Source organism: Tigriopus californicus, chromosome 10, assembly GCF_007210705.1.
Source record: "Tigriopus californicus strain San Diego chromosome 10, Tcal_SD_v2.1, whole genome shotgun sequence".
NCBI lineage: Eukaryota > Metazoa > Arthropoda > Copepoda > Harpacticoida > Harpacticidae > Tigriopus > Tigriopus californicus.
Window position 1 is genome coordinate 1,736,302 of NC_081449.1, and position 24,421 is coordinate 1,760,722.

At 40.8% G+C, this 24,421-nt stretch overlaps 1 protein-coding gene and 1 long non-coding RNA gene across 3 annotated transcripts in view; one reads left to right on the plus strand and one right to left on the minus strand.

The window, feature by feature from the left end:
• Nucleotides 1-1,201: 1,201 nt before the first annotated feature.
• LOC131888710 (casein kinase I-like) lies at nt 1,202-4,731 on the plus strand (the record flags this gene model as incomplete). Its single annotated transcript, XM_059237631.1, is given in 4 exon segments — nt 1,202-1,505; nt 1,736-2,128; nt 2,378-2,711; nt 4,015-4,731. Coding segments are annotated over 4 exon segments (1,097 nt in total), but the record flags the coding sequence as incomplete, so codon positions are not given.
• Nucleotides 4,732-8,045: 3,314 nt separating this feature from the next.
• LOC131889126 (uncharacterized) overlaps nt 8,046-24,421 on the minus strand; it is a 20,545-nt gene continuing 4,169 nt past the window's right edge. Inside the window, exons 2-5 of one of the 2 annotated variants that reach the window (XR_009374175.1) lie at nt 20,602-21,144; nt 11,661-11,817; nt 9,886-10,609; nt 8,053-9,375 (exon numbers count right to left, since the gene is read on the minus strand). This is a non-coding gene — a long non-coding RNA (uncharacterized LOC131889126). Of the gene's footprint in view, nt 9,376-9,885; nt 11,818-20,601; nt 21,145-24,421 lie in introns of both variants that reach the window. The other variant, XR_009374174.1, reaches the window with a different exon arrangement.

Below are 24,421 nucleotides of genomic sequence, written 5' to 3' on the forward strand. Positions count from 1 at the left end.
GACTCGCGATGACCTGTGACAGGGTGAAAACGGGTTGGATTGGGCCTGAGAAATCGCCCCTCAAATGTGCATCATGAGCCTAGCCTTGTGGACCCCATAAGGGGATTCGTATCCAATGCTGCTTGGCCATCTTCCTTTGCTTGAGATCTTCCAATCAGGAGTTTGCCATTTCTTTGCCACTCAAACTGCCAACATTGACCTCGAAAAGAGGAAATGTGGGACGATTTTGCTAGCTTGCCAAAGATAAGACAATTGGAACACCGGAGAATATTATCCTTAAAGCCCTTTAGTTTAGGGAAACCTTCAGGTCTCATTTCCAAGAGTGAACCCTGGTCTTCAAGTTATGGTCCCATCAAAAGGACAGTTAAACTGATGATTTGATCTGTCATTTCCAGAAAGAAAAAAATATATTTGTCCCCAGAGGCCATTTTCAATTATGCCAGAACAGTTCGGTATGAGTTAAAATAAAAAAATCTAAAACACAATTGAAACAGCCATATGCAAGAGGAAAAAAAGCGGCATGGGCTTGTTTTGTGAAGTTCACGGATAATGTATAGCTATCACCATTTCGTCAGGTCAGATGAATTACAAGTTCAAAGGATTTGATGATAATTGTCAATTGCTGAAACATTTCAATATCCTGGGCTTACATAATTTTGGACCATTACTCTCGTTATTTGCCGTTGTTGCCTGCAAAGTTTTATAACGTTTTATCAGGAAGGGTCATGACCGTGACAGTTTCATTAAGTCTGTCACAGTCCATTGTTTGGACAATAGTTGTGTGAACCAAATTCCACTAAGGGAAATCGAACTGAAATAGTTATCTGTTCCTTATCTTGCACGAAACGGCACTCAACTAGTGAAGATTAGTAAATCTAAAGAACAAAGTTCGATCCCTTTTATGTTTTGTTACTCGATCCAATATGTAGTTAAGTCCTAAGCGACTTACATTCCCAATCTTTGCAACTGAGCTGAAAGTATGTGTTGCGGAGTTGAGCCAGACATCAGCATAGGAGAATGGATATTTCTCTAGTAAGAAATCTATCTTGTAGTCCCACTTTCCGCAAAGAAAAAGGTTTCCTTTTGTTTTCATCCCCTGCTCTCATCAAAGTGTTAATTTCATTAAATTTATTTTCTGACTTTTTTGGACTTTTTTGACCACCATTTTGAGGCCTGAAAATTTCCCTTTGGTTTGTTACAGTGGCCATCAAATTAGAATGTATCAAGACCAAGCATCCTCAATTGCACATCGAATCGCGGTTCTACCGGATCATGCAAGGCGGGGTGGGCATCCCCGCCATCAAATGGTGCGGGTCCGAGGGTGACTTCAATGTCATGGTCATGGAATTGCTCGGCCCAAGTCTGGAGGACTTGTTCAACTTCTGCTCGCGTCGATTCAGACTCAAAACCGTCCTCCTTCTCGCCGACCAGCTCATATCCCGCATTGAATACATCCATTCCAAGGACTTTATCCATCGAGACATCAAACCAGACAACTTTCTTATGTAAGTCGTAAGTCACAACAATGCTCTCCGTGCCTTTTCCCATTCTCAAACAAAATCCGACATTTTCGATATCCCGCTCCGGAAATGAGACCTGGCTTTGACAAGCGCTCTCAACGGATTTTGCGTCTTCAAAGTAGCTGTCGGTCGGGCCTGGGATTTACTGTTTCTATTCAAAAATGAAAAAACCCGGGGTCTCTATTGAACGTTCGTATGTTCACTTCTTTGTGCAGGGGCCTAGGGAAGAAAGGCAATCTCGTATACATCATCGACTTTGGCCTGGCCAAAAAGTATCGAGATTCCCGTAATCACCAACACATCCGCTACCGCGAGAACAAGAATCTGACGGGTACGGCCCGCTATGCCAGTGTTCACACTCACATGGGGATCGAGCAGAGTCGACGAGACGACATGGAGTCCCTGGGTTACATCCTCATGTATTTTGTCACGGGAACCCTCCCCTGGCAAGGCCTGAGGGCGGTCACCAAGCAACAGAAATACGAGAGGATCTCCGAAAAGAAAATGGCCACCCCTGTGGAGACCTTATGCAAAGGAACGCCCATTGAATTTGCCACGTATTTGGAGTATTGTCGAACGTTGAGATTCGAGGAATGGCCGGATTACAGGTAACTAAGGGATACGTTGAGGGTAGTCACTTGCCTTCGAGATCACCATGGAAGGAGTCAACTGACGGATTGACACCGGATGCTCATAATGAGCGCTAATCCGACTTACTGAACCACGGGAACGTCGTAAGATTCGTGTTACCCAATTGCTTTCCAATGTTTTCCGGAGATGAGGGAGCTCCCACTCTCGAACTAAACTCCAAAACCAGAGAGGAATGACTCGTTATAATCGAATATCTTTACTTTCAGTTATCTGCGGGAGTTGTTTCGGAATCTATTACACAAGCAGGGCTTCACCTATGACTATGTTTTCGATTGGAACATGCTTAAATTCGGGGGTCCTCAGCAAGATTCCGAAGCCCACGGGGCCAATGGGGCGGGGGGCGATCACAAAGACCGGAATAAACGTCGATATCTGCGGCAACCGCAAACCCCTGAATGTGTGGGTGAGGGCATGCCTGGACTCGTCAACGGGGGCGGGGGAGGAGGAGGGGCCGATGCCATGGACATAGGACACAAGACTGTACAGCAAATGGCGCCGCCCGAGGTTCCATCCACCAACACGGGGGCACATTTCGCAGTGGTAAGAGCAATTTTGGGGGTGCTTGATTGACAGGTCATTAGTTTTAGAAAGAAAAAAAAAGATTTCGTATGCGTACGATGTTCTTTATATGACCTGAAAGGAGGGATTTGCTACTCATGTGTAGTATGTACAGCAAATGTTACTGAATTGCAATTGTCGCATCGAGGGTTGAATTGACTAATTTACAATGATCTTATTGTCGAACAATCAGTCAACAAAGTCGTTCAAACTTAGAAAACGAGTTACGATAGTTGACGTGTTTGGAAAAAATAGCTATAACTTGAAGAAAAGAAAAATACGAGTGACATCCTAGCGCAAATAAAATTTCTTACTCCGTTTTCAAAGGAGATTTGATATTTGCAGTTTTCGTTGCATCATCCACAAAACATGCGAAAAATTGGCCCCAAATGACTATTTTTTTGCGAAAACGACATCTTAACAACCCAAGTTCTGGCACCGCCCAGGGACACCCAATCAGACATGGAAAACGCATTCAATCATACACGTACCATTTCCAAAATCTTCTTAGAAAAGTTAGATTAGTAGTTTGAACTTAAACTTTGAAAAAAAAAAAGAAAAAGAAAATTAAAAGGACATCCGAAGCTCATTTATGTAGGAGTTTGATGAATTAAAATTTTGGCCTTAGTCTCCATACACTTGAACAAACAAGGCCATAAATCTCAGGGCTCGGTGAGCTTTTTAGTTGATAATTCTAAAATCGTCAAGTTCTTTTTTGTAGCATATTTTAAATGGCCCGAGGTAATACCAGAGTGTGGATGGGATGTTACAAACTCGTTTTTGAAAAATATCACCATCTGGAGCACTTTAGTAAATGCAAAATTATTCAACGAGACAACGGGCTTTTGAGTTTTGAACGATAACTCATGATTTCCTGAAGATAGTCCTTGAAGAGGAATATAAAAGTAATCCCATTCTTGTTGGTTTCCGCCTTAAGTAATGGAAAAATGCACTTGTCAAATGTTTCGACATTTGATTCGACTAACAAGAAGTCTTTGATTTTCTGGACTGAGGTCCTATCCCATAGTTCACTGAAATCAAAGTCTGTCGATAAACGCAAACAAGACTGACCTCCCAAAAACTAAAGCCTCTCAAATTTAATACGTTACCTAATTGAAGACGGCATACTCGAAATACTTTGTTGGAATCATAATTACAAATTTCTACAGCAATCTAGGCATAAGAATCTAAGAGGTCAGTCTTTCCGTCATTGATCTAGATATATTTTCGGAATTCTAATAAGCAATACATGCGTTCATAAACCTCGATTTGTTTCCGTTTTTAGACCTCTCGACGTGGTTCGAAGGAAACCGGAGGCACGCCCAGTAGTTCACGACACATGAAGAAATGATGAAGAACGTCTAAATCAACGGCAATCAACTAGAGATGAATCAGAACTACAGCAACTTTGTTTTAACCCATACGTGTGCATTATCTTTCATTTGCCAGCAAATCAACGCCGAATTTCTTTCCCCTCTCCGTCCCTACCTCCCTCCCTGAGTAACCCCAAATAACTTCGCGATCTGGAGACTAAATATTTGAACTATTTTTCAGTGATTCCTTTTTTTAGATAATTGCACCCCATCTAGGATCTATGATAGGATCCGATGTGGTCTACGAGTTGGTCACGCCACAGTGGTTGTCATTGAGAATCCTCGTCTTTTTGTGTTTTGCTTGCTTTTGTCACGTGTGTAGATACGGAAACCAGAAATGGACCGAGGACTCGTGCGTTTTTTTTGTGTATGTATTTTGATCACGTATGGGAACACGCCCCGCCCCCTTATTTGACGAGAACAACGCCTCCCCCCTATCTCTCTGTGCCCACTCTCTCTCTCTCTCTCTTGTGCTTCAACAACAATAACCGTTGCCACTACTTGTGTACTTCAAGGAATTGCCTCTTCTTCCTCCTCATTTCACCAAATTCGCTGCTGATCCCGTTGTTCATGTTGAATCACTCGCCAGACCATGTTTGCAAGGGAAATAAAGCGAAACCACCTCAGTATACCAACACCAACTTTGATTGGATGAAATGCATCTGGAACTGGCTGCATTTATCGCACCGATGGTTGCATGAAAACGTTTGATTTTAGAGGGCTTAACAACAGTTTAGGCGAACATGCCCCTTGTTCCCTTGGGAGCAAAGTAATCAAATTATGTTATCTCAAGTTGAATAATGGGCTAACCCATAAATCCAAGTCTGTTCACAAGTGATTGTTGTCATTTATTCCCCAATCCATGTGGAACGAACTGTCTAGTAAGATTGAATCCTTACCTGAGGCAAATTGACCAAGTTGCCTTAAAAGGAAATCGAACCATTGACCTCTCGTGACGTGGAACTGCGTCAAACCACCACTCCACGTAGCGCCCAGAGAGGTATGTTATAAGCACTCGTATAAAAAAAAACATTAATTATCGAAAAAAACTGGAACTTAACGAGTTAGCATTAAATTTACTTACAAAGATCTGAACATCGGAAAAGGCATTACATGAAAAAAAAGTCTTTTATGATTTACTGATTTTTAGCGCTAAAACCCCATTTTTTTCACGCCAATACAACTTGCCTTGATAAAAAAAGGGATTGCTGCTTGGAGTGAAATCCAATATAAAGAACAAAAAGAGGACCCATAGCCATGGCTTGAACGTAAGAAAAGTCGTTTCCCTCTTCCAACCTCTCCTGTTAATCCTCAGGGCTTGAACTGTTACCAAAAAACAATACACCGTTACTTGTCTAAAATGGTTATATATTTTTTTAAAAAATAACACGTTACTGTTGTCGATACCGATACCGTTAATTTTGGAAGAAAAAAGATGCACAAATCGTTTGCTTTGCAGTTTTAAGCCACCAACACTTGCGGAAATATAACGCGTTGCTGAAAGCGCTACTCAAGAAGTAACACATTAGAAGTAACGCCGCTACTTGTACCGTCGTTACTCAAGCCGCTAAATTATACTATCTGCAGTTCCGTATTGGTAAAGCATCCTCTTTCCAATTTGCAAATCCTGGATCGTTCCCAGGCTAGTCAAGTCCAAGCTTCTTTGCGGTATTTATATTTCAGCATGATTTGCTACTTTTAAGAGCTTAAATGGTCGAATCTGTGGTCATTCCCGACGTTGAGGTAGTAAAAACCCTTTTCATTGAGCGGAGGAAGCGCCCTCTTCTTCTTCGTCAAGGTGCGGACAAATCAACGTAGATGCGAGAAAATAAGCTCTAAGTTGCCAGACTTTATCAAGAGATCATTAAATGAACAATTTATTGCCTAAATTCTGTGACAAAATGAATAAGCCATCAACTCTTCTGGGAAACGTTTCAAATTCTCTATGGATAAAATTCCGAACAAACATGACATGTAAATAATCGTTTTAGAGGAGGTTGTATACTTCATGGTTGATAACTCGCCAACACTTTTGGAATTATCATTGTCAACAAATAGTACCAGGAAATTCACAGTTTCACAAGTTTTTAATGACTGCTTTAAAATCATTATTTTTTCTAAACTTGTCATTAGCTTTTAGAGGAAATGTCGTTGGTATGCTGCAAGTTTATGGTCTTAATATAGATCAGCAAGAAGTTGTTACCCGAAAAATACCTTTTTCAAGTGGAGCCTCTCAGAGCGTATTGTTGTATTTCTCCGTTAGCTTGTCAGCAACGAGAGGAGGGAGAGGAGAATGAAAAGGACTATAAATGTTGGCTGTGATGACGGAGTGGAAATATCCCTCAATTGGGACACCATCCATCAGCAGATGGCCGGCCGAGTGAGAGATGTGCCATCTGACTCCATAACTAGCAAACCATTACAATAGGGGATGAATTCGAAGGCTTAGATGATTCCATTATCATCTTCTTACTGCTAGAGGTAAAGTGAGTTTCATGGGCCGTTTGGGCTCTCTTAGGCGGCAGGGACTAGTTTAGGCCGTTACTTGCTATTTGCTTTTTCTAGCACTGCCATCACCCTGATCTTACATGTTCGAGTTTTGAATCAAAACGTATGCGCCTAAGTGCACGTTTCATTAAAAAAAAATATTAACTTACTTGCCAGAAAACTTATGTGCTTCAAATACTTTCAACTCATTAAATCGACGGAACTGATGACCGAATTCAATTGAGTTCCACCCCTTGAGATAGTTCGAGCCAGAGACGAGACAAGCAGGGAGCATGACAACTTTAAGCTTGAAATGATGAGATTGGGCTGGCGGGGAAGTAGCTGGATGATTTTTGAATGAAATGTGCCTAGTTGTCTTTCTTTAGAAGCGACTAGATGTCATGGTCAATGGGTTAAAAATATGTGATAATGTGTAGAGTATGATTTAAACTATAACATTCATGATTCAGGCCTTGGTAACAAGCAAAACACAAGTAACGGCCAAAATTAGTCCCAGCCCCCCCATGAAAGCCAAAACGGTCCATGATGCTCGTTTTGCCCCCTGTGGTAAGATGAAAGTGGAATCACCTAAACCTTCAAAATTATCCCTTACAGGAGGTCGGCAGCTTCTAAAATTCATCATTTTCCAAGGGTGACTAACTTTGCTTATGGCCAATTCTTTAGTGATGTTAGGTAAAACATTCTCTTTTGGATTAATCTTAGCCACTATTTTTTGTTTGATAAATGATCATTCAATGAAAGAAGCGGCAATCTCTTGTGAAATCTAGCATAGGGGCAATTTGGAGTTTTTTTTGTATTTGGATCATCATCAAGTTTACAGTACATAAGGGATTTGCCGACATAAGCTTGAGATTTATATATTGGTCTGAAGGTTTTTTTCCTTCTAGCCTAGAGTATAATGCAAAAAGGATTCTAATTGTGATTGATTTTGAAACGGCTACAAAAATGTCGTGTTGTAGTAACATTTTTTGGGCAAAATTATTGACTGGAACCATATATATGAAACTTTGACCTTGAAAATGACGATTTTTGATCAGTTTGAATTTCCCGCCTTTTTACTTTGACTATGAGCAAAATTTGAATTATTTATGATATGCTGGTGGTATATTCAAAAGAGCCTTTCAATGAAAGCTGCCGATTCAATATGATAATATATAATTTTTAGTGCTGAGATGTCAGTCAGCCCCAGTAGTTACCCGCAATTTTTTTCCACCCTGTATCTCACCAATTCATGCCAGGAGTGGAACATGTGTGTTGAAGGGTCAAAGTCTAACAAAAATTCCCACATACATCCCGACTAGAGTGGCTCGAAACCTGGTAACATCTGACAATTCTTTGCGGGTAAATGTCTGTCTAAGGTTTCAACAAAAGGTCAGTTTGTGGAACACGCTGAATCCCTTATTAGCTCTCTTCCAAAAGGTTTGACAAAACTTGATACTCGACTGACTCGATATTTGGACTCAAATGGATGGGTCGGTCGATTTGAACTTTATTTCAGCTGTACTTTTTCAAAAAGACGGTGCTCAAAAGTTAGAACTCGGATTGGTCCTCTGATGATCCTCGAAGTGGCGCTTTGACTTCCCTGATGCCACGCGTGGATGGTTGGCACAATGAACGACCACGTTCCACCGATCCATGGTGTGGTTCCACCGAGACCTCGCTCAAGAAACATTTGTCGTCACGATAGATCAATTTAGTTTGCTTTCCCAAAACTGTGGGAGGGAGAACTTGCAATACTGACGAGTGAGCATCCATGTCGCCGCCTCCAAGGCCTTCGCACGTTTCCTGTATAGGGGACAAATTATTGGAGTTTGGCCTTGAGGGCGCCATAATGTTATTGTCATTCGTTGTTTTCTCCGGGTTGTTTGGTTCGAATGTCAGCAAATTGGTCTTGGCATTGCTGGCCTTTCCCGGAGAGGAGCCTGCGACTTCCGACTGGCGACGATTTACTTGAACTAAACCCAAATGCTCATTCAAGCTTATTTCATGTCTACTCAAAATTTAAGAGACACTTTCCGAGGGCCCAGTCGACTCAGAATCTGAGATGGCCGGAAAAGCGGAAACTGGTAATAGTCGTGGGAAGCCATTTCTGCCAAGGGATATCTACTTTTCAAATGGGGTTGACTCTGATCAGGTGGCAGTAAGTGCAGCCGTGCGGTAACAATATGAGCCTTCAAATCGACTCCTTAAAAGTCATTTGCCAAGGAAAGTTTTTCATATCAGACTTGTTTCAAAAGGCTGCACTATGTAACAACTAAGTCAGCTGATTTAGTGGTGAAATGTTTCTTCTATACTTCCTTTATTTAGTGTCTAGCGCATTCAACCGGTGGTGACGTTACGGAGTAGGGGCAGTTTAATTTGCCTTACCCTTACTTGGTTGGCGCTCTGGCAATATACAAATGCAAACGAGCCATTAATTGGTGAGTCAAATGTCCGATCACGCACAACGAAATTTTGGCCCCCACCTACGGTTTACAACCCAAACTACACACTCGAAGTTTTCCCGTAGTACATGGAACTGACTCTTAGGGCAAGAGCGAAGCTAAAGAGTCGAACTCGAGAAAGGCTTGAATGAGCACGAAAAGACATTCCTGAAGAGGTTGCATGGTATTGACTGCCGGCATAGAAGGATTTGGTCATAAACGGATCATCCTCTTTATCACCCACCAACAAGCACCATTTTCTAGTGTAGAGACAAAGTTGGCGTTGGAACTTCTCTCCGAAGATGGTATAAATGAAAATATTGCAAGAGGAGTTGACGGTCACTGAAAGCAAAAGAGGTGTCTTAAGTTGATCACTCCACCAAGAGCCTCTCGTCTCTGAGCAAGAAGAGACCAGATCAAATTACATCCACTCGATTGCTCTCTGAAGTTGGTTGATCCATGAAAAGGGTCCATTTGGTACGATATTGCCAAATTCCAGACCCTTCCCGGCCTTCGTTTTCAGTTCAGAGGCTATTCTACTCTTTTTGAAGAAAATATACTCAAGCTAAAAATGCACCTGAACGCGGAAATAAGGCCATGAAAAGGCTAAGGTGATCATAAAAAGACTAGAATGAAATTGTGCATTCAGTTCCAGTGACATGTCAAAATTTCGGAAGGCAATGGAATTCCTGTCAAATCAATCGAGTAGGGTCACTTATTTTGAGTTTATGACTGCCAAAGACCAACTTTATCCCCCTTTTTCAAAAACGGACCTCCCTTATTTTCTTGGTATCCTGGAAAAATGTGTTCGCCAAGTTTCTCTTCACCATCTTCCCCAGTTTGACAGCTCACCTAACAGGTTGGAAATTTCCGTAAGTGGTTTATAGCTGATGCTGAAGAGTTCCATCAGGTTCACGGTGAATGGCAGCACATTGCAGATCAGGAAAACCAACACCACAATCATCAACATTATTGCCAATTTCCTCTCTTTTCGTTGATGCGAAGAGAGCGTCACGTTTCTGTCATTGGATCGTCTGTTTTATACAAGGCGTAACATGTGTTTCAGATCAAGCAAATCATCAAATATTTTTTCACCTATCGCAACATTACGGTACTTCCGGAAAAGTAAAAGATGTTCCCTTTTATTGATTCCTTCAAGATGTAAAAATTCTTCAATTGATGTTGAAACTGATCTAAAGTTACTACCGTGCTACCTCCCACTCTCAGAGAGGTTGCGTGAGCTTTTATTTGCAAAAATCTTCGGTAAATCGTGATCTGAAACACTTTCCTGACGTCCACAAAGATGAGATAGTTCAAGATTGACAGTCCACTAAACGGCAAGGTATACATAAACACTAAATACATCCCTGTGATGTAGACACTAATATAAATGGGGTCCTCCCTGAGTTTCGTCGTGATGAGCTCTGCTCTGAGAGTGGCATTGAGGGGATCAGTCGGATCTTGAGCGAGGGTCCATGTGATTTCAAAGAACCGCGTGATGTTATAGAGAACGGCGAAGGCTGCGATAAACACTAAAGCCCATTTGGTCCGGCCAATTGTGATGATCTCACTGGATCTGAGGAGTTCCAAGTGCGCCCCGAGGGAATGTTACAACATCACTCACGTCCACATCTTTCTCAAGCTGAAGTTTCTGGTGGCGGGTTTCCTCGTGTTGGATGGAATTAGAAGTGAAAGACTGACACCAGATGACTTTCAACTCAATGTCAAATCATCGCCTTCTACCCTTCTTGCCATAAAAATATTGATCCAACGGCTAAGAAAACTCCTTGGAGGGTACTTCTCCACATCCAGACGCGAGTTCCATCAATTTACAACCAAAACAAAGCCTTTGTTGAAGGATCTCGTGGATACTCTTGGAGTGTTTGGTTTGTTTAGACGAGAAAATATGGTTGAAATAATTCGCACTTGGCAAAGAATCTACGAAGTTTGAAAGTTACTCTTTCTGATAGCTGAGCTAGCCCACAAAACAATTGATATTGGGCCAGTTTTACAGTTCATCCAATGAAAAATCTAAAGCAGAACACATTCGTTTACCGACATTTCCAAGTCAAATGAAATTTTGAACATCCATGTTGAGTGATAATGTTGTTGGTTGTCTTTAGATATACTTTTTTTACATTTGAATACCTTAAATCAAGTACTTCTTTTCAACTTGAAGGTTTCAAAGGCCTTTGAATGGATTGAATAGCTTTACACTTGAAAACAATGAACATGCCTCCACTTTACGAACTATTCGTCAAAAAATAAATGGGAGTCTGAATTGAGGCAGAAATTCATACCCTAATGTGCTTCTTAAATCAAATTAGACAAATACCCGTTAACTTAAAAAGAATCTGTCAGTTTCGGATTTAGCATCTAACTCAAGGAAGCACAGCATCTCGACAGTCATTCTTAGGACTCCATCAATACCGCATCATATTGACATGTACAAGTGTTTGTACTCCAGGATTGCAATGGCCTTCAACTGTTTGCCTATTTCGTTAACTAGAGTTCTCCCGTGACTACCACTGTATACACACATTACACAACAGTGCTGCAGTAATGCTTTGGACCAGATTCTACGCTGTGAACCGCTTGTATCATTCCCTCAAAGGCCAGCAGATGACAATGTAGCGTTCCACTGTGACACACAAGGTGCTGTAGATGGATCCCGTTTGGGCGATGAGACCCAATGAGTACACACACGGAGTGATATAGGGAAACACGTCCTGGTAATAGAATGTGAAGAAGGCGTCCTCGGTGTAACGATAAATGGCGGGCAAACTGAAAGCCAAGACAGAGAGCATCTTAGTATATCGTCAATAAGTTAGAATGGGATTGAAATAGTGGTCTTTGAAGGCATGCCATTCGCTGATGAAGTTCAGCCTTCTTTTAATGTTGAAGCGAGGTGAAAGGGAGAGCAAAAGGCACTTCTGAAGTCAAGACGATAATTAGTAGTCTTACCATTGGTTATCTAGTTTAATTTAATTATTTTTTTCATGTTCGGTGTTAGCTAAAGTAAACTACACTAACGAGACCACTGTTCAAAGTCTTTCATTTTTTCAAACCCTGTTACCCTAAACAAGTCTGACTCGTGCATGCCCTTTGGTGGTTCAAATTCTTAATGCACACTCGAGTCCGGCAAAAAATCTCGAGTTTAGATGAGGCTAAAGCGATTACCTTTTTATGGCTAGTATCTTACATGATTATTTCAAGACGGACTAAGGCCCGTTTTGTGAAGAAATCCAATGGATAGAATGAAAATCATTTTATAAATCAATTTTAACGTATTTTGGCTCGAGTCCATTCTAAAAGACTCGAGTTCGGCCAATGCTTCCAAATTCGGGTAAAAACTTGCAATGCACCTGAATTTGAGTCCAGAGGTTACTAAATATCATGTAACTTGATTTTTTGGAAAAAGCTGCATTTTGAAGTCTTTGGAAGAGCGGGATTGAAGTAAGCTTTATCAAGCTAAGGAATTCTAGACAAACAAAAATCATCTCAAAATCGCACCGTGATGCCTAATCATTGCCAACTCGCCGTAAGATTCTTTGTGGAGGACGTTTACAGTGCACTCAGAATGGATTCTTTATGTCAATGTGAAAATATCCGTGGTTTGACTTTTGCTCTATTTTTGAAACCAAAGGCGTGAGTCTTGAGATCGGTGGGTCAGTGTGGGAATCCCTCGGTTTAAGTTGGGATCACCTGTAGCTATCAAAAGGAGATATCACGTCATTGGTGGTTTACATTCGAGATGAATAGAAGTGTCCGTAATAATCTAGTAGAAGAGATCAGCAAAGGAGGAGATTACCTCAATTCAAAAAGCAATTCAGCAAAAAAGGAGATCCAGTCAACGAGCCAAAAGATCCTGGTCCTTTCCCGAGACGGATAAAACGGCTCAAAGAACCTTGGTGAGTATGTTGGCTAATCAGATAGAAGTAAATGCCAATGAATGGCTTCAAAAAGAAAACAAACTACCCCTTAATGCTCACTCTTGTCTCAAAAGACTCACACTTTTCCATGAAAACAAGGGTTTACTTTCCAAAAGTTGATCTTCTTCGTTTTAAGCCTAAATTAGATAAAATACATCTCCCATCCATGGAATACCAACACAACATCTAGAACGAGCAACAAGCCCTCAGTTCATTCATTTATTCATTGGGCCGTCCATTCATGTTGTCTTGACCATTTATCCGCTCGACCCCCAAATTTGACCTCTCTCTAGATCTTCCCATTGATGGATGAGTGTCTTCTTAGATCTACCATGAATTGGACCAAATCCCCATTGTCCCATCTTGGGCTTAATTTTCTTCTATTCATAGAACGTTCCGAGGCAACATGGCAAAGCACTAAACTAACTGAACTACCAAATGTGGGTGCGACTCCATCCATGAAAAAAAATACCATGAGATATGGATACACATAATGTTGAAAATAGGTTGGCCCCTAAAAATTAATTCAGATATTTAATTTGAATTTTTTATCATTTCTTTCTGGTTAGATTTTGTTTCACAGTTGCATGAATTTATTTTAAGATTTTAATGAATATTAATGAAACACAGTTCTACTGCTTGATGGCTATGACCCTAATAAAAGATTGTTTTCACATCAAACGGTCAAAGCACTATTGGTTGTTTGCATTACTTTTTCTATAGAAGCACATTGCCAGAAAAACACGTAAATGGCATTTACATCTCTAGTTCAAAATCTCTTTGTTTTATTATCGATCCTGTGTCTGCCTTAGAGGAATAACGTTTGATAATCAAGTCAGGTAAATGTTGATTAAGAGTCTTTTTGCCCATTTGAGGATCCCTAGCATTCTGAAATACATTGTACAGCTCGATGAATCCCGCATCTTCCTCGAGATCTTTTTGAGATCGCCCAAGAAAATGAGTTTCAATCAAACCAAGAAAAAGGGTTAGTGACAAAACCTTAACTAGAAAGAAACACAAAAAGGCGTAAGTAACCCTGTTGAGAGATCAACGACAAACTAAATATTTGAAGCCTTCATAGTCAAAACTCGGACTTTTCGGATTCGGATTAGATTGCGTAAATAGTTCTCAGATTCGAACTGGAATCTTATTGAGTGCCTAGTTCCTGATTTGGATTGACCTGTTTTGCCAACCGAATGATCAGTTGTCTGGGATGAATTTAAATCTAAATACGCATGGAGAACAGATTAATATTCCGATAAAGAATATTATATTTATGACAATCGAACTTTGAATGCTCATATGGTTAATATTTTTTCTCACCCGTAACTAAAAAACTAAACAGGACATACATTATATTTTTGAACTTCACATTTAACCAATAATGTCTAACGGTAAAGGATTCTTATAAAGCCTCAAAGTGAGGTATATTGTTAAGATTGGACGGGTTAAGCCTTTTCTTGCAAATTCAGTTCCGATTTTGTGATTTTGGACTTTTTTCGAGCGGATTGTACGAAAACGTTAAGATTATTGTCGAATTAGGCACGAATTCCCTGATACGGTTTAAATGGGAATGAGGAAAAAAAATCAGATTTGGATTACCGAGCTGAGCTCTGTTTATCGGATTCGGACCAGATTGAACAGAACTATTTGGACTAAGAAACTGAAAACACTTTCAATAGGTTGAAATATATATAATTTTTCGGATGAACAAACAACTTGACAAATATTATAGGAATGAAATCAAATGTAAAAGAAGTGCAAACAGTACATTGTTCATACTTTCAAGGAATGGTTTTTTTAAATTGTTTGTGACTCGAAAAACAAGATTTAATGAGCTTTACTTTTTTGCAAATACAATTAAATGCACCCACAAAGCCCACTTAATTTGAAGCAACGAAGGTCTGAAAGTTAACCAAAAGTTGTTTAACATTTATTAAGGGGATATGCCCCAAATTTCCCTATTGATTAATCTCTTCACAAGATACAGGTTGCTTGAAGACGTTTCAAACGCAAAGACCCTTTGAAGTAGAAAATTTTAACACGAAAGTTGCTCATAACGGTTTCAAGTTGAGTGTTGGTAGTGCTTAAGAACATGCAAAAAAAAGGGTTTTTTGGTGTATAGTTTTTGGACTTGCAACGGTCTTCTGAGTCGGAGCAATTGAGTTTCTTTTTCAAACACATGCAAAAAGAATAAGAGATTGAAATCGTGACCATTAAGAGCAAGGCAAGTTCATAACAGTCACTTCCAAAGAGGATCGTTTCAAATTTATAGACTTAAAACCTTATGCAGCTACTAGTGTTGGGGTGAGTCCGGACTTTGGTCAAAGTGAACTCGAATCTATTACTCGATTTTGGAGAAATTGGCCAGACTCAAGTCTTTTGAAAAGGGCTTGAGTTCAAACTCGTCAAAAAGAATGACCATTTTTTCTTTAAAATTTCGTCAGAAAAAGGCGTTTACTCCGTTGTGCATTGACCATGTAAGAATGCAGCCCTTGAATGATGATTTCATAAGCCTTGTTTAGTTTAGTAAAAACAAGATGAGTCTTTTTGTTTGACTGAGGTCCTTTGCTGGACTCGAGCCTTTTGCCGGACTTGCCCCAGCACTAGTTATTTTATTATATAGCTGTAACCACCTGTCCTCCTTAGGTCAGGTCACCAATTCAATTTTTGGGCCTAAATTTGGTAGGGTTAGTATTTTTGGTTACGTCAGAAGTCCCGGAGACATGAAATGTTCTCTGCCATAGTACAGTAAGCCTTTCTCAAGTATCCGTGGTGTGGAATATACGTTTTTTTTGGGTACGTCAGAGCACGGACTTCTAGAGATGTGGACTGAGAACGGAAGCAAAAATTTTTTATCTCCAAAACCATTCACTTTATTCCAAGTAAGCAATTAATATGGTCACAAGATCTGGTTGAATAGATGAACATGGCCAACTTTAAGCCCACTGCCATACCTAGGGAACTCAGAAGATATTACCAAAGTTATTTTGTAAACACTACATAAAATTCGAATTCTCGGACTGCTCTCGGCCAGCTACCTAAGCTTTTGACAATATATCTTTACAAGTAAATGATTTAAAAATGACCAGCCTTTAATTGAAGGCATCTACATTCCTTGTTTTATTACTTTAATTCTAAAAGCGGCTCAGGGTTGCTATGGCCAAGAGCAGATTTGGTCAGAGCAAGCAAAAGAGCCCCAAATGGAAAAACAAATTTCAGCAATGTCGAAGACGAAGACAATCATTTTACAATTATACAATATTTTCATTAACATTGACCAAGCACAAGATTCTGAAAGATCTTAAAAAAATGAGTCAAACATACCGGAAATCGATCTGGATGCATTGGTCCAATCTGCTTCAGTTTGCAGAAGGCTAGCATAGGATTACTGGAAGTGCACACTCCACTGCGAATAATGGGCCATTTTTTTTTGCTGATAGGAAGAAAGGCACTAATGATGATTCTTTTTTTCAACCAGAACCCGCGTTTAATTCAATCATATATTTCTCTGAAACAAACGCAATGGTTTGTGGAGCGTGGGATAGTTAAGCTTGTGGATGATTGAAAGCCCAAGGCAATTAGTATTCAAAGCAAATCCGTCTCACTTTATCCATGAATCACGCAGGAAAGGAAAGCCACACAAATGCAGTGTACATACTTGTGAAACATCCCACAACACGAATACATTGTCATTATTTGGGCAAAGCTTTTTAGACACGGGATGTCGGACGACCGACCATTCGGCTGGTAAAACAGTACAATGGATATTCTCATTGCAGCAACCGGTTTATTGTACTGTTTAGCCAACAGAGTGGGCTATCGTCAGACATCCAGTGTCTAGAAATCTTTGATATGGGGAACAACTTTCTGGGGGAACGTCGCTAAACATTCTCTCGATTAGCATCTAATGATTCCCCAGTACATACTTCTTCCATATATGTCAGTAGAAATGTCGCAGAATATTGCTTACGGAAGGAAAAGTAAGTTCCCTGGAACAAACCTTATGTGCATATTGTCATGGAGATGTAGTTAATCAGAGTACAATGACCAACTTTATGGCGATACAATTTTCAGAAGTTGATTGCAAATCCAATATCCTTCCAATTCTCACGTTCGCAGATTCTACTACAGATTTAGTCTAAAACGCTTTAAATTGCATCCCAAGAAGTTTTTGGCGATTTTGGACCTCAGCATCTCTGCCAGAGACCGTTGGGCTAAAATGGAATTTTTGAAACTCCACAGGCTATTTTCCTGCCCAGGCTTTCATTTGATCTGGTTTCCCTTCTGGGATCAGTATCGACACCTGAAGGTCGCAACAAGCCGTGGGCGAAAATCAAGAATAATAGTCTTCTGGTCCAAAATTGGCTCGAGGAGTTCCCACCTTGAAATTGGAGTTCGGAACAATATCACAATGCAGGACAATAATCTAAATTCAGAGTTTCAGGCATCTCAGAATTCCTGCTAAGTTCAATGTTGTCATTTCTCTATTTGTGCTCATATGAAAGCTTTTAATTTGATGGATCGGCGAAGGTCCATGTTTGCCAAAATGAGTCATTGGTTCCACTCTAAGGTTGGGCAAATGCATAAGGTATTGGTTAATGTTACGCATAAATATGCCAGTTGATTAGTTTGTTTTTCGATTGAAATTGCCTACCTTTGGGAAACAGTTCGAATTAAAACTACTCAAGTTGACAGTATTGCTGTTGAAAAAATTAATATCAGGTGTTCGATGAAGTTGGAATAACTGTCAAGTAAAGTATGGCCTCAATTTTTAAATCAAGAGACAAAGGTCACTTTTCCGGGCTGCTAATGTGATCTCTTGATGTTGTTTATCATTGGTTCGCTTTTAAGTTCCAATGAAAACATTTTGTCTACTTGAACAAAAGGACCAATCTCTTGGGATTAGACCGCTAACTTTGTCAAATGCATCCAAAGCACTGGACCCTTTGCTTGGTTTATTTGGAACATTCCAAGGCAAATTCGAGGGAGTGGACCGTGTGTGTGTCCCAAACTTTACGTCTCTCGCTTCTTTTTCCGTCCAAGTTTCTTACCCAAAAGTTGCTAATACCATTGTGGCTCCAAGCGGGTGGCTTCCTTTTCTACGAAGCACATGACGTACAGTATCTATGGCAAGTTCTGAACTTACTCTACCAAGTTCTACCACATTCAAAGCTGACAATGGATGGATGGTCTTGGATGTCAAGATGTCTTAATTTGCTTTGTTTAGGCCTTGTCAAATGCCAAGTTTGAATGCAAGTCTGAAATGGTAGATTTGAGCCCGTTTAGCTTATTATTCATCAGATCTGTCACGAAATTGATAGTGTGAAAGGGAGAGGTCCGATGGGCAAAAACGTCGTCGTTGAGTGGAAAAAAATAAACGAAAGGAGGTGGTGTAGCCGAGCGGTCTAAGAGGCAGCACAAACAAGGCAAGAAGCCTCTCCACCGGTGGTTCAAAACCCGGCGCCGGATGTAACCCTTTTTAAGGGAGGAGACGTGGTGTTGTGGTTAGTGCAGTTTCCTACGGCATTATGAGAGAGGCCCCTGGTTCGAATCTCCTCCCTGACCTTTCTCAAGGAAACTTTTAGACGCTAGCTACACCCACAGACGGAGAACCAAAACTGATGCTGCACTTGATATTGCCTATCGGAATTTGGACATGGATGATGTGATGGCTGGCTTCGCTGGCAGGGAGAGGTGCGCCCTCCGCACTATCACCCAAAACCAAAAAAAACACAATCGTAAAAAAGAAGTAAAACCCCATATTTAACGATATTTTTGCTGTTTACCAAATGCTATATCGATTTCAACTCAAGTCTCGATTTAGCGATATGTTTCCGATGGCGGACAATATCGTTAAATCCAAGTTCGACTGTATCTAGATAAAGAATTTCATTTGTAAGTAGTTCAAGCAAATAAAACTATTTTACGTGGGAGACAAAACCCATTTCATTAATCCTGATTCATATCCCCATATGCATGACTAGCATAATTTACAAGAGTTTTGCAAACGTTGATTTTTGTAATGAATCTTGTTAGATGTGATGCACAATGAATCACTTCTAAGTTTCATTGGCCATGGGACATCTTTAGTATCTATATAACACATGCTCTCTTCAGATTAAACAATAATCGAAGCAAACTTATCCTGCGGTACTTTTGGTATGCTGTTTCTTCCAAATCGAGGCTTCTCTTTAGATTTTGTTCTCAGGGCAGTGTGAGTTCAGCATAGAAAGTGGTCACTGGGAAGGAAATCAGAATTGGTGGGAATTTTTTTTAACCAAAAACAATAACAACACCACGCCAGGTGTTGCTTTATTTCCCGAGGAGTGCATTCATAACCATCTCTCGAATGATTTTGCCATTTCCGAGCAAACATGCAATTCTACCTTTTACCCAATGCAGAATTTTTTCAACATTGTGTGTTTCCGAGTGGCGCTCGACAATAAGCGATATTTCTATTATTAGCAACGTGGACCAGAGGCTTTTTGCATTTTTCCTCAAATTGTTTTGTCAATGTCATCGCATCAAAATTCCAGGCCCCAACCTTTGTAAAACACGGTTTGTGTTAAATTGTAATGACAGGATGATCGATCAATCAAGCTCTGTGAGCGTGTGCATGTATGGCTCTTAAGAGTCTTCAGACTCGAGCTTATTTCGACATTTTCAGATGTACTCATAGACTCAAATGCTCTTCAATGTTACAAGTCTTGACGAGTAATTTCAAATGACTCTCAAACCCTTGCTTTTGACCCAAAAAATGGATTGAACCGACTTCATATCGTTTCGAATTTGAGTGTTTCATTTTGAATATCTGTGTAACACACATTGATTAGAACAGAAAATTAGAGTTGCCATTCAGGTTCAGACATGAAAAATCTACCACGCTGTATTTTAAAAGACTTGTAGGACTCCTTTGCATCCCTCCTTCCACGTCTATCTTGGAGTATCCGTGGACAAGGAAAAAGGTTCAAATATGGTCATCAAAACGACTCTTAAGATTGGGACACAATCTTTTGAGTATCAAGAGGGAAAAAATAATGCTTCGCAATACGCCAGAGATCCATCAATTGATTGGGCCAAGGACAGCTGGCTTGACAAAGATCTAGTGTGTCGAACCTAACATACGAATGGCACTTCCTCATTATCCACTACAAGTCTACAACCGTGGACACCTTGGAGAAGTTGTTTTCCCAAAGCCAAACCTCAATCAGGCCCAATTCATTTACACTACTAGAGAAAATCAACACGAAATTGAATGATCATACAATAGTTGCTAATCCACCCCCCCCCCCCCCTCAAAAAAAAAAAACCTCTCGACAACAAATGTTGAGAATTGAATTGAGTAGGTATTCATATCCCTTTCTAGTATACTCATTTCATTGTACATCATTGGCTCTTGTACAGACAGAAACCATAGGAGGAGCCCTGCCCTCTTGTCGTTTCAGATACATGTACGTACAAAGAAGAGGCACGTGGTTGGATGATACTCCACTAGACGAAGCGTTGGTATCATATTCCTCATAAATGGAGACCACCTTGGAAACTGCTCGTTCCCTTACTCATCAAAGGAACAAGGGACCTTTTTTCTAGTGTGTGCCATTCCATGCCTGGGCGTTCTCGAGATGGTGCTTACCTTAACATAAACATGCTACACAAGATCACCATGACATCAAAGCTGGCCAAAGCACACAGGATGAGATTGGTCGAGCTCTTCATATGTGGTCGGCTCAGGATGGCAATGCAAATAATGTTGCCCACCAAACCAATCACGCCAATCAAGTTCAAAACGATCCCATGGAGCACGAACTCAAAGAACACCTTGACGTGGTTGTCCTCGCCGCTGTAATAGGCCTCCAATGAGGACACACTGCTGTTCTTGGCGGACATTTGGGTTGAGACGCTTGTAAGGCTTAAACTTGGCCGATTCACGTGTCACAAGTCCAGGGTCCAAGAACTTGGTTCCACTTCCGCTGAAAGTGGACGCATTGGTAGTAACAACACTCAAGCTGTCAAGTTGGGATGAAAAGGCCAAGCAAGCCCTGAAGAACAATCCTCGTTGAGTGGGACGAGGAGGAGGGAGCCAAAAGTATTGGGATCACTTGCCATCAACACTTGGAGCGAAGGCTGGATGGTCCCCAAGTGACGTTGTGGGTATCCAATGGGTCTGAGAGCCTCCCTGAAATAGAAATAATGACTGGATCATCAATCAAAAGCAAGGGAGGAGTAAATGTTGTAACTGGGCCAAGATAAATGGAGTGTCGCTTTGAAGGTTTGAACTGCTCATCACACGGACAAGGACCGAATTGCGAGAGTACTGATCATTACTCGGTCCAGGTCGTTTTCGTTTCCCTCTCCCCATCTCAAGTCTTACCCTCGGTGCTCAATGCACCATGTTTTGAGGTCATTGCATTTCATTACTCTTGAAAATGTGGGCTCGTGTCATAAGAACTGTTTTGGCTCCTCTCCAGGTCCATTTGTTGAACGTATCGTATGAACTGGTGCTCTTTTCTCTCTCGTACTCGTTCTCGTAAGATCAATGCCAATTGTTCGCTCCAAGGAGCTCGATCAAAGACGCATCCTGAATCCAAGAACGTTGCTCACGGGATGAGTGCTCAAACCTAGGAATAACACTACTTCATGGTACATCTCAATTCTAGCCAATGGACCACCAATCAAGCGATAAATCACGCTTCAAATCAACTGTTTCCCAAGTTTGGAGTGAGCCAGTGAGCAATCAAGGCCCACGTAAACATGAGTTTGTTTAGGTCCCGTGATGAGGATGATGACGTTGGATTTATCAAGTGAGGACCTGAAGGTTGGGCCTTGAACATGAGCTATTCAAAGGAACACACCCAATGTCATGTTCCGTTCGGAACGCCTTGAAGGTCGCCAGCCTTTTTTCTGACTTGTAAGGGGAGGTCTTATTTAGCCATGTCGTATTTGGTACTCAAAGTTTTGCAGGCATGAGGCATTTGGAGGTGAGTACTTGTGTAAAAACTAAAAAAAATGCGCGGGTTACAACATAATTGAGCGGCATTTGGTAATGTTGAGCTTACCGAGCAATTTGGTACAATTGCGGTGCACCAATTATTTTAAACTGACAGTTTTGCATGAGCGGTAAATTAAATGTGAGGTGTGGTTTCATAACATGTTTTCGCTCACGAATGAGAATTTTCAACTAGCGCTTATTTTTCAAACTAATGTATGCACTTTATGATGAAGATAAAGCCGCCCAAAGAACCAGCCGTTACCTAAGAAAGCATATAAACTGTCGCTAATGCATGGTTTTTGCAATTCAAAAATGAACAACATTTTTTCAAAATTAAGCAGTTCTCACTCTTCACTCTCTACTTTTCAAGAAATAAATATATTCCAAAGTATTCCAACAGATTTTCTCGTGCATACTTCGACAAGGCCATTGACACCATCCAAAAATATTCATCAGTTCATTAAAAAAACAAGTCACTTCAAACTTTGTACTTCGGAATGTCAGACAAGATCACTATTTCGCATATAAACGTAACTCTTATCAATTTAGCATGCCAAGCAACCACACTTTCTAAAACGCTCTTCTTTCCGTTATGCCCAAACATGTTAAAACGCAATTGCAGCTCCCTCTTTCTTATTCTCGTTATTGCATTTGAGTAATAGCCACATGAAATCTATTGCAAAACTGCACCTCGTCTACTTTGTCAAGTCCTTAAAGCAAGGCAACTCGCTATAATCTTATTATTCATTTGCCGTCATAGGCGCCTGAAAACTCTTGCTCGAAATCAGACTTGATGCTCATCAATAATTTAGGAATAACTCGCTTGAAACACAATGCAGACGTATGTATGCCGACAGGAAAGGTTAATGACTTATCTGCTCGCACTAATCTTTCCCAGAATAATGTTTGGTCTGTTAATTGATCGACTGAACTCGGGTGAATCCAACCAGATTCTGGTTCGTACGTGCTGATCGTACTCCCAATTGATCTTGTTATCGAAAGCATCTGTTAGTTCCAATAAAGAAGGGAATCCCACCGTTGGTATTTGGTGCGTTATTAAGCCTTCACTACGTACGGTCTCGTTTTATGCATTTATACTGCAATTCCCACAAGAATCATATGCCATGGGATTTAGCCCAAGAAACCTTGGCAATTCCAATTTAGGTAATGGTCATGCCATACACGCGTTTTCCTCTTTTGAACCATCTGATCTGTTGGTTTCTTCCTTCATGTTATATGGGACTCGACAAGAGATCTCTCACAATGAATGGCAACCATTTTTCTAGGCTCCGCAAAATGGGTTTGATACGTGCAACTTTTTAGTCGAAGACCCTTCTATCAAGAATGGCAACTGTTGTTCGAGCTTTTCTTGATAGCTCCCCCCCCCCNTAATGTTCCCAAGTATTGAAGCGACAAATGGCGACTACTTTTTGCCATCTGAACGTGCCATCAAACTTGGAGCACCAACATACATAACCATCACTCAATAATGGCGTTGTGTCCCATTTGTCTCGGGATCATGAGCCAACTCGAGGTGTTTGTGTGCCAATCTTGGGAATAAATGACGTCTTCATCCGACCCAACTAAATTTGAGCCATCATAAACGTGAATATTTAATGCCTTTCCAAAAGGGTTGTTTCATACCATAACATGAAAGCCCAGCCAAGTTTCGGAGTTTGGTCGCAGTATCTTAATGCAAAGCTCGACAATAATCCGAGAAATTGTACTTGGAACAATTGGACATTGAAACGTTTCCCGTTTGCTTTTGGAATTCAAACCGAGAAAAGCCTTTGATCCCTTCCAAGGACCCCAACACTTTTCTAGTTGAACAAATCGCACTCTTTGAATATAAATGACCTTCAATGGTGAGCAGACTGACTCCCCAAATTCATGAGTAAATCCACAGTGTGTGTATGTGTCTCCAAGTTACGAAAACCTCTCTCCGTCTCTATACCTTCGTGTCCTCTGTGGTCCAAGTTCTTCGAACCACCCACATAATTGGATCCTGATCCTGAACAAAGGGGCCGAATCGAAGCAGCCATTGAGCAGATGCCAATGGAATCGCTCGAGAGTGGATTCATCGAAAGCTAATTGATGCACAGGTCTCCCTCAGACCCAATCATCCCAATCTATTAGCAATGGAATCAAGGAACCGATGGGAGCATTCCCATTTCACCCAATCAGAACGAGTCCTCGGTATTTCGAGGCGGAAAAGTCCCATTATTTGAAAAAGGCAGTGTTCCACTTCACTTCATTTCAAAGCTCCAAGGTGATGCAAGGCCGTTAAGAGAGAGAAAGAGAGAGGTGAAAGCCATTAAAACCGGGGGAAAAGACCGAAAGGTTGCTCATTAAACATGGGGAACTTCCATGGAAGCTTTGCTTTGAACATAAAGGTGTAAGGTGTAATGCCCATTCAGTCGGTTATTAAACTGACCTTTGTTTTAGAGATTTTTCAGTACAGATT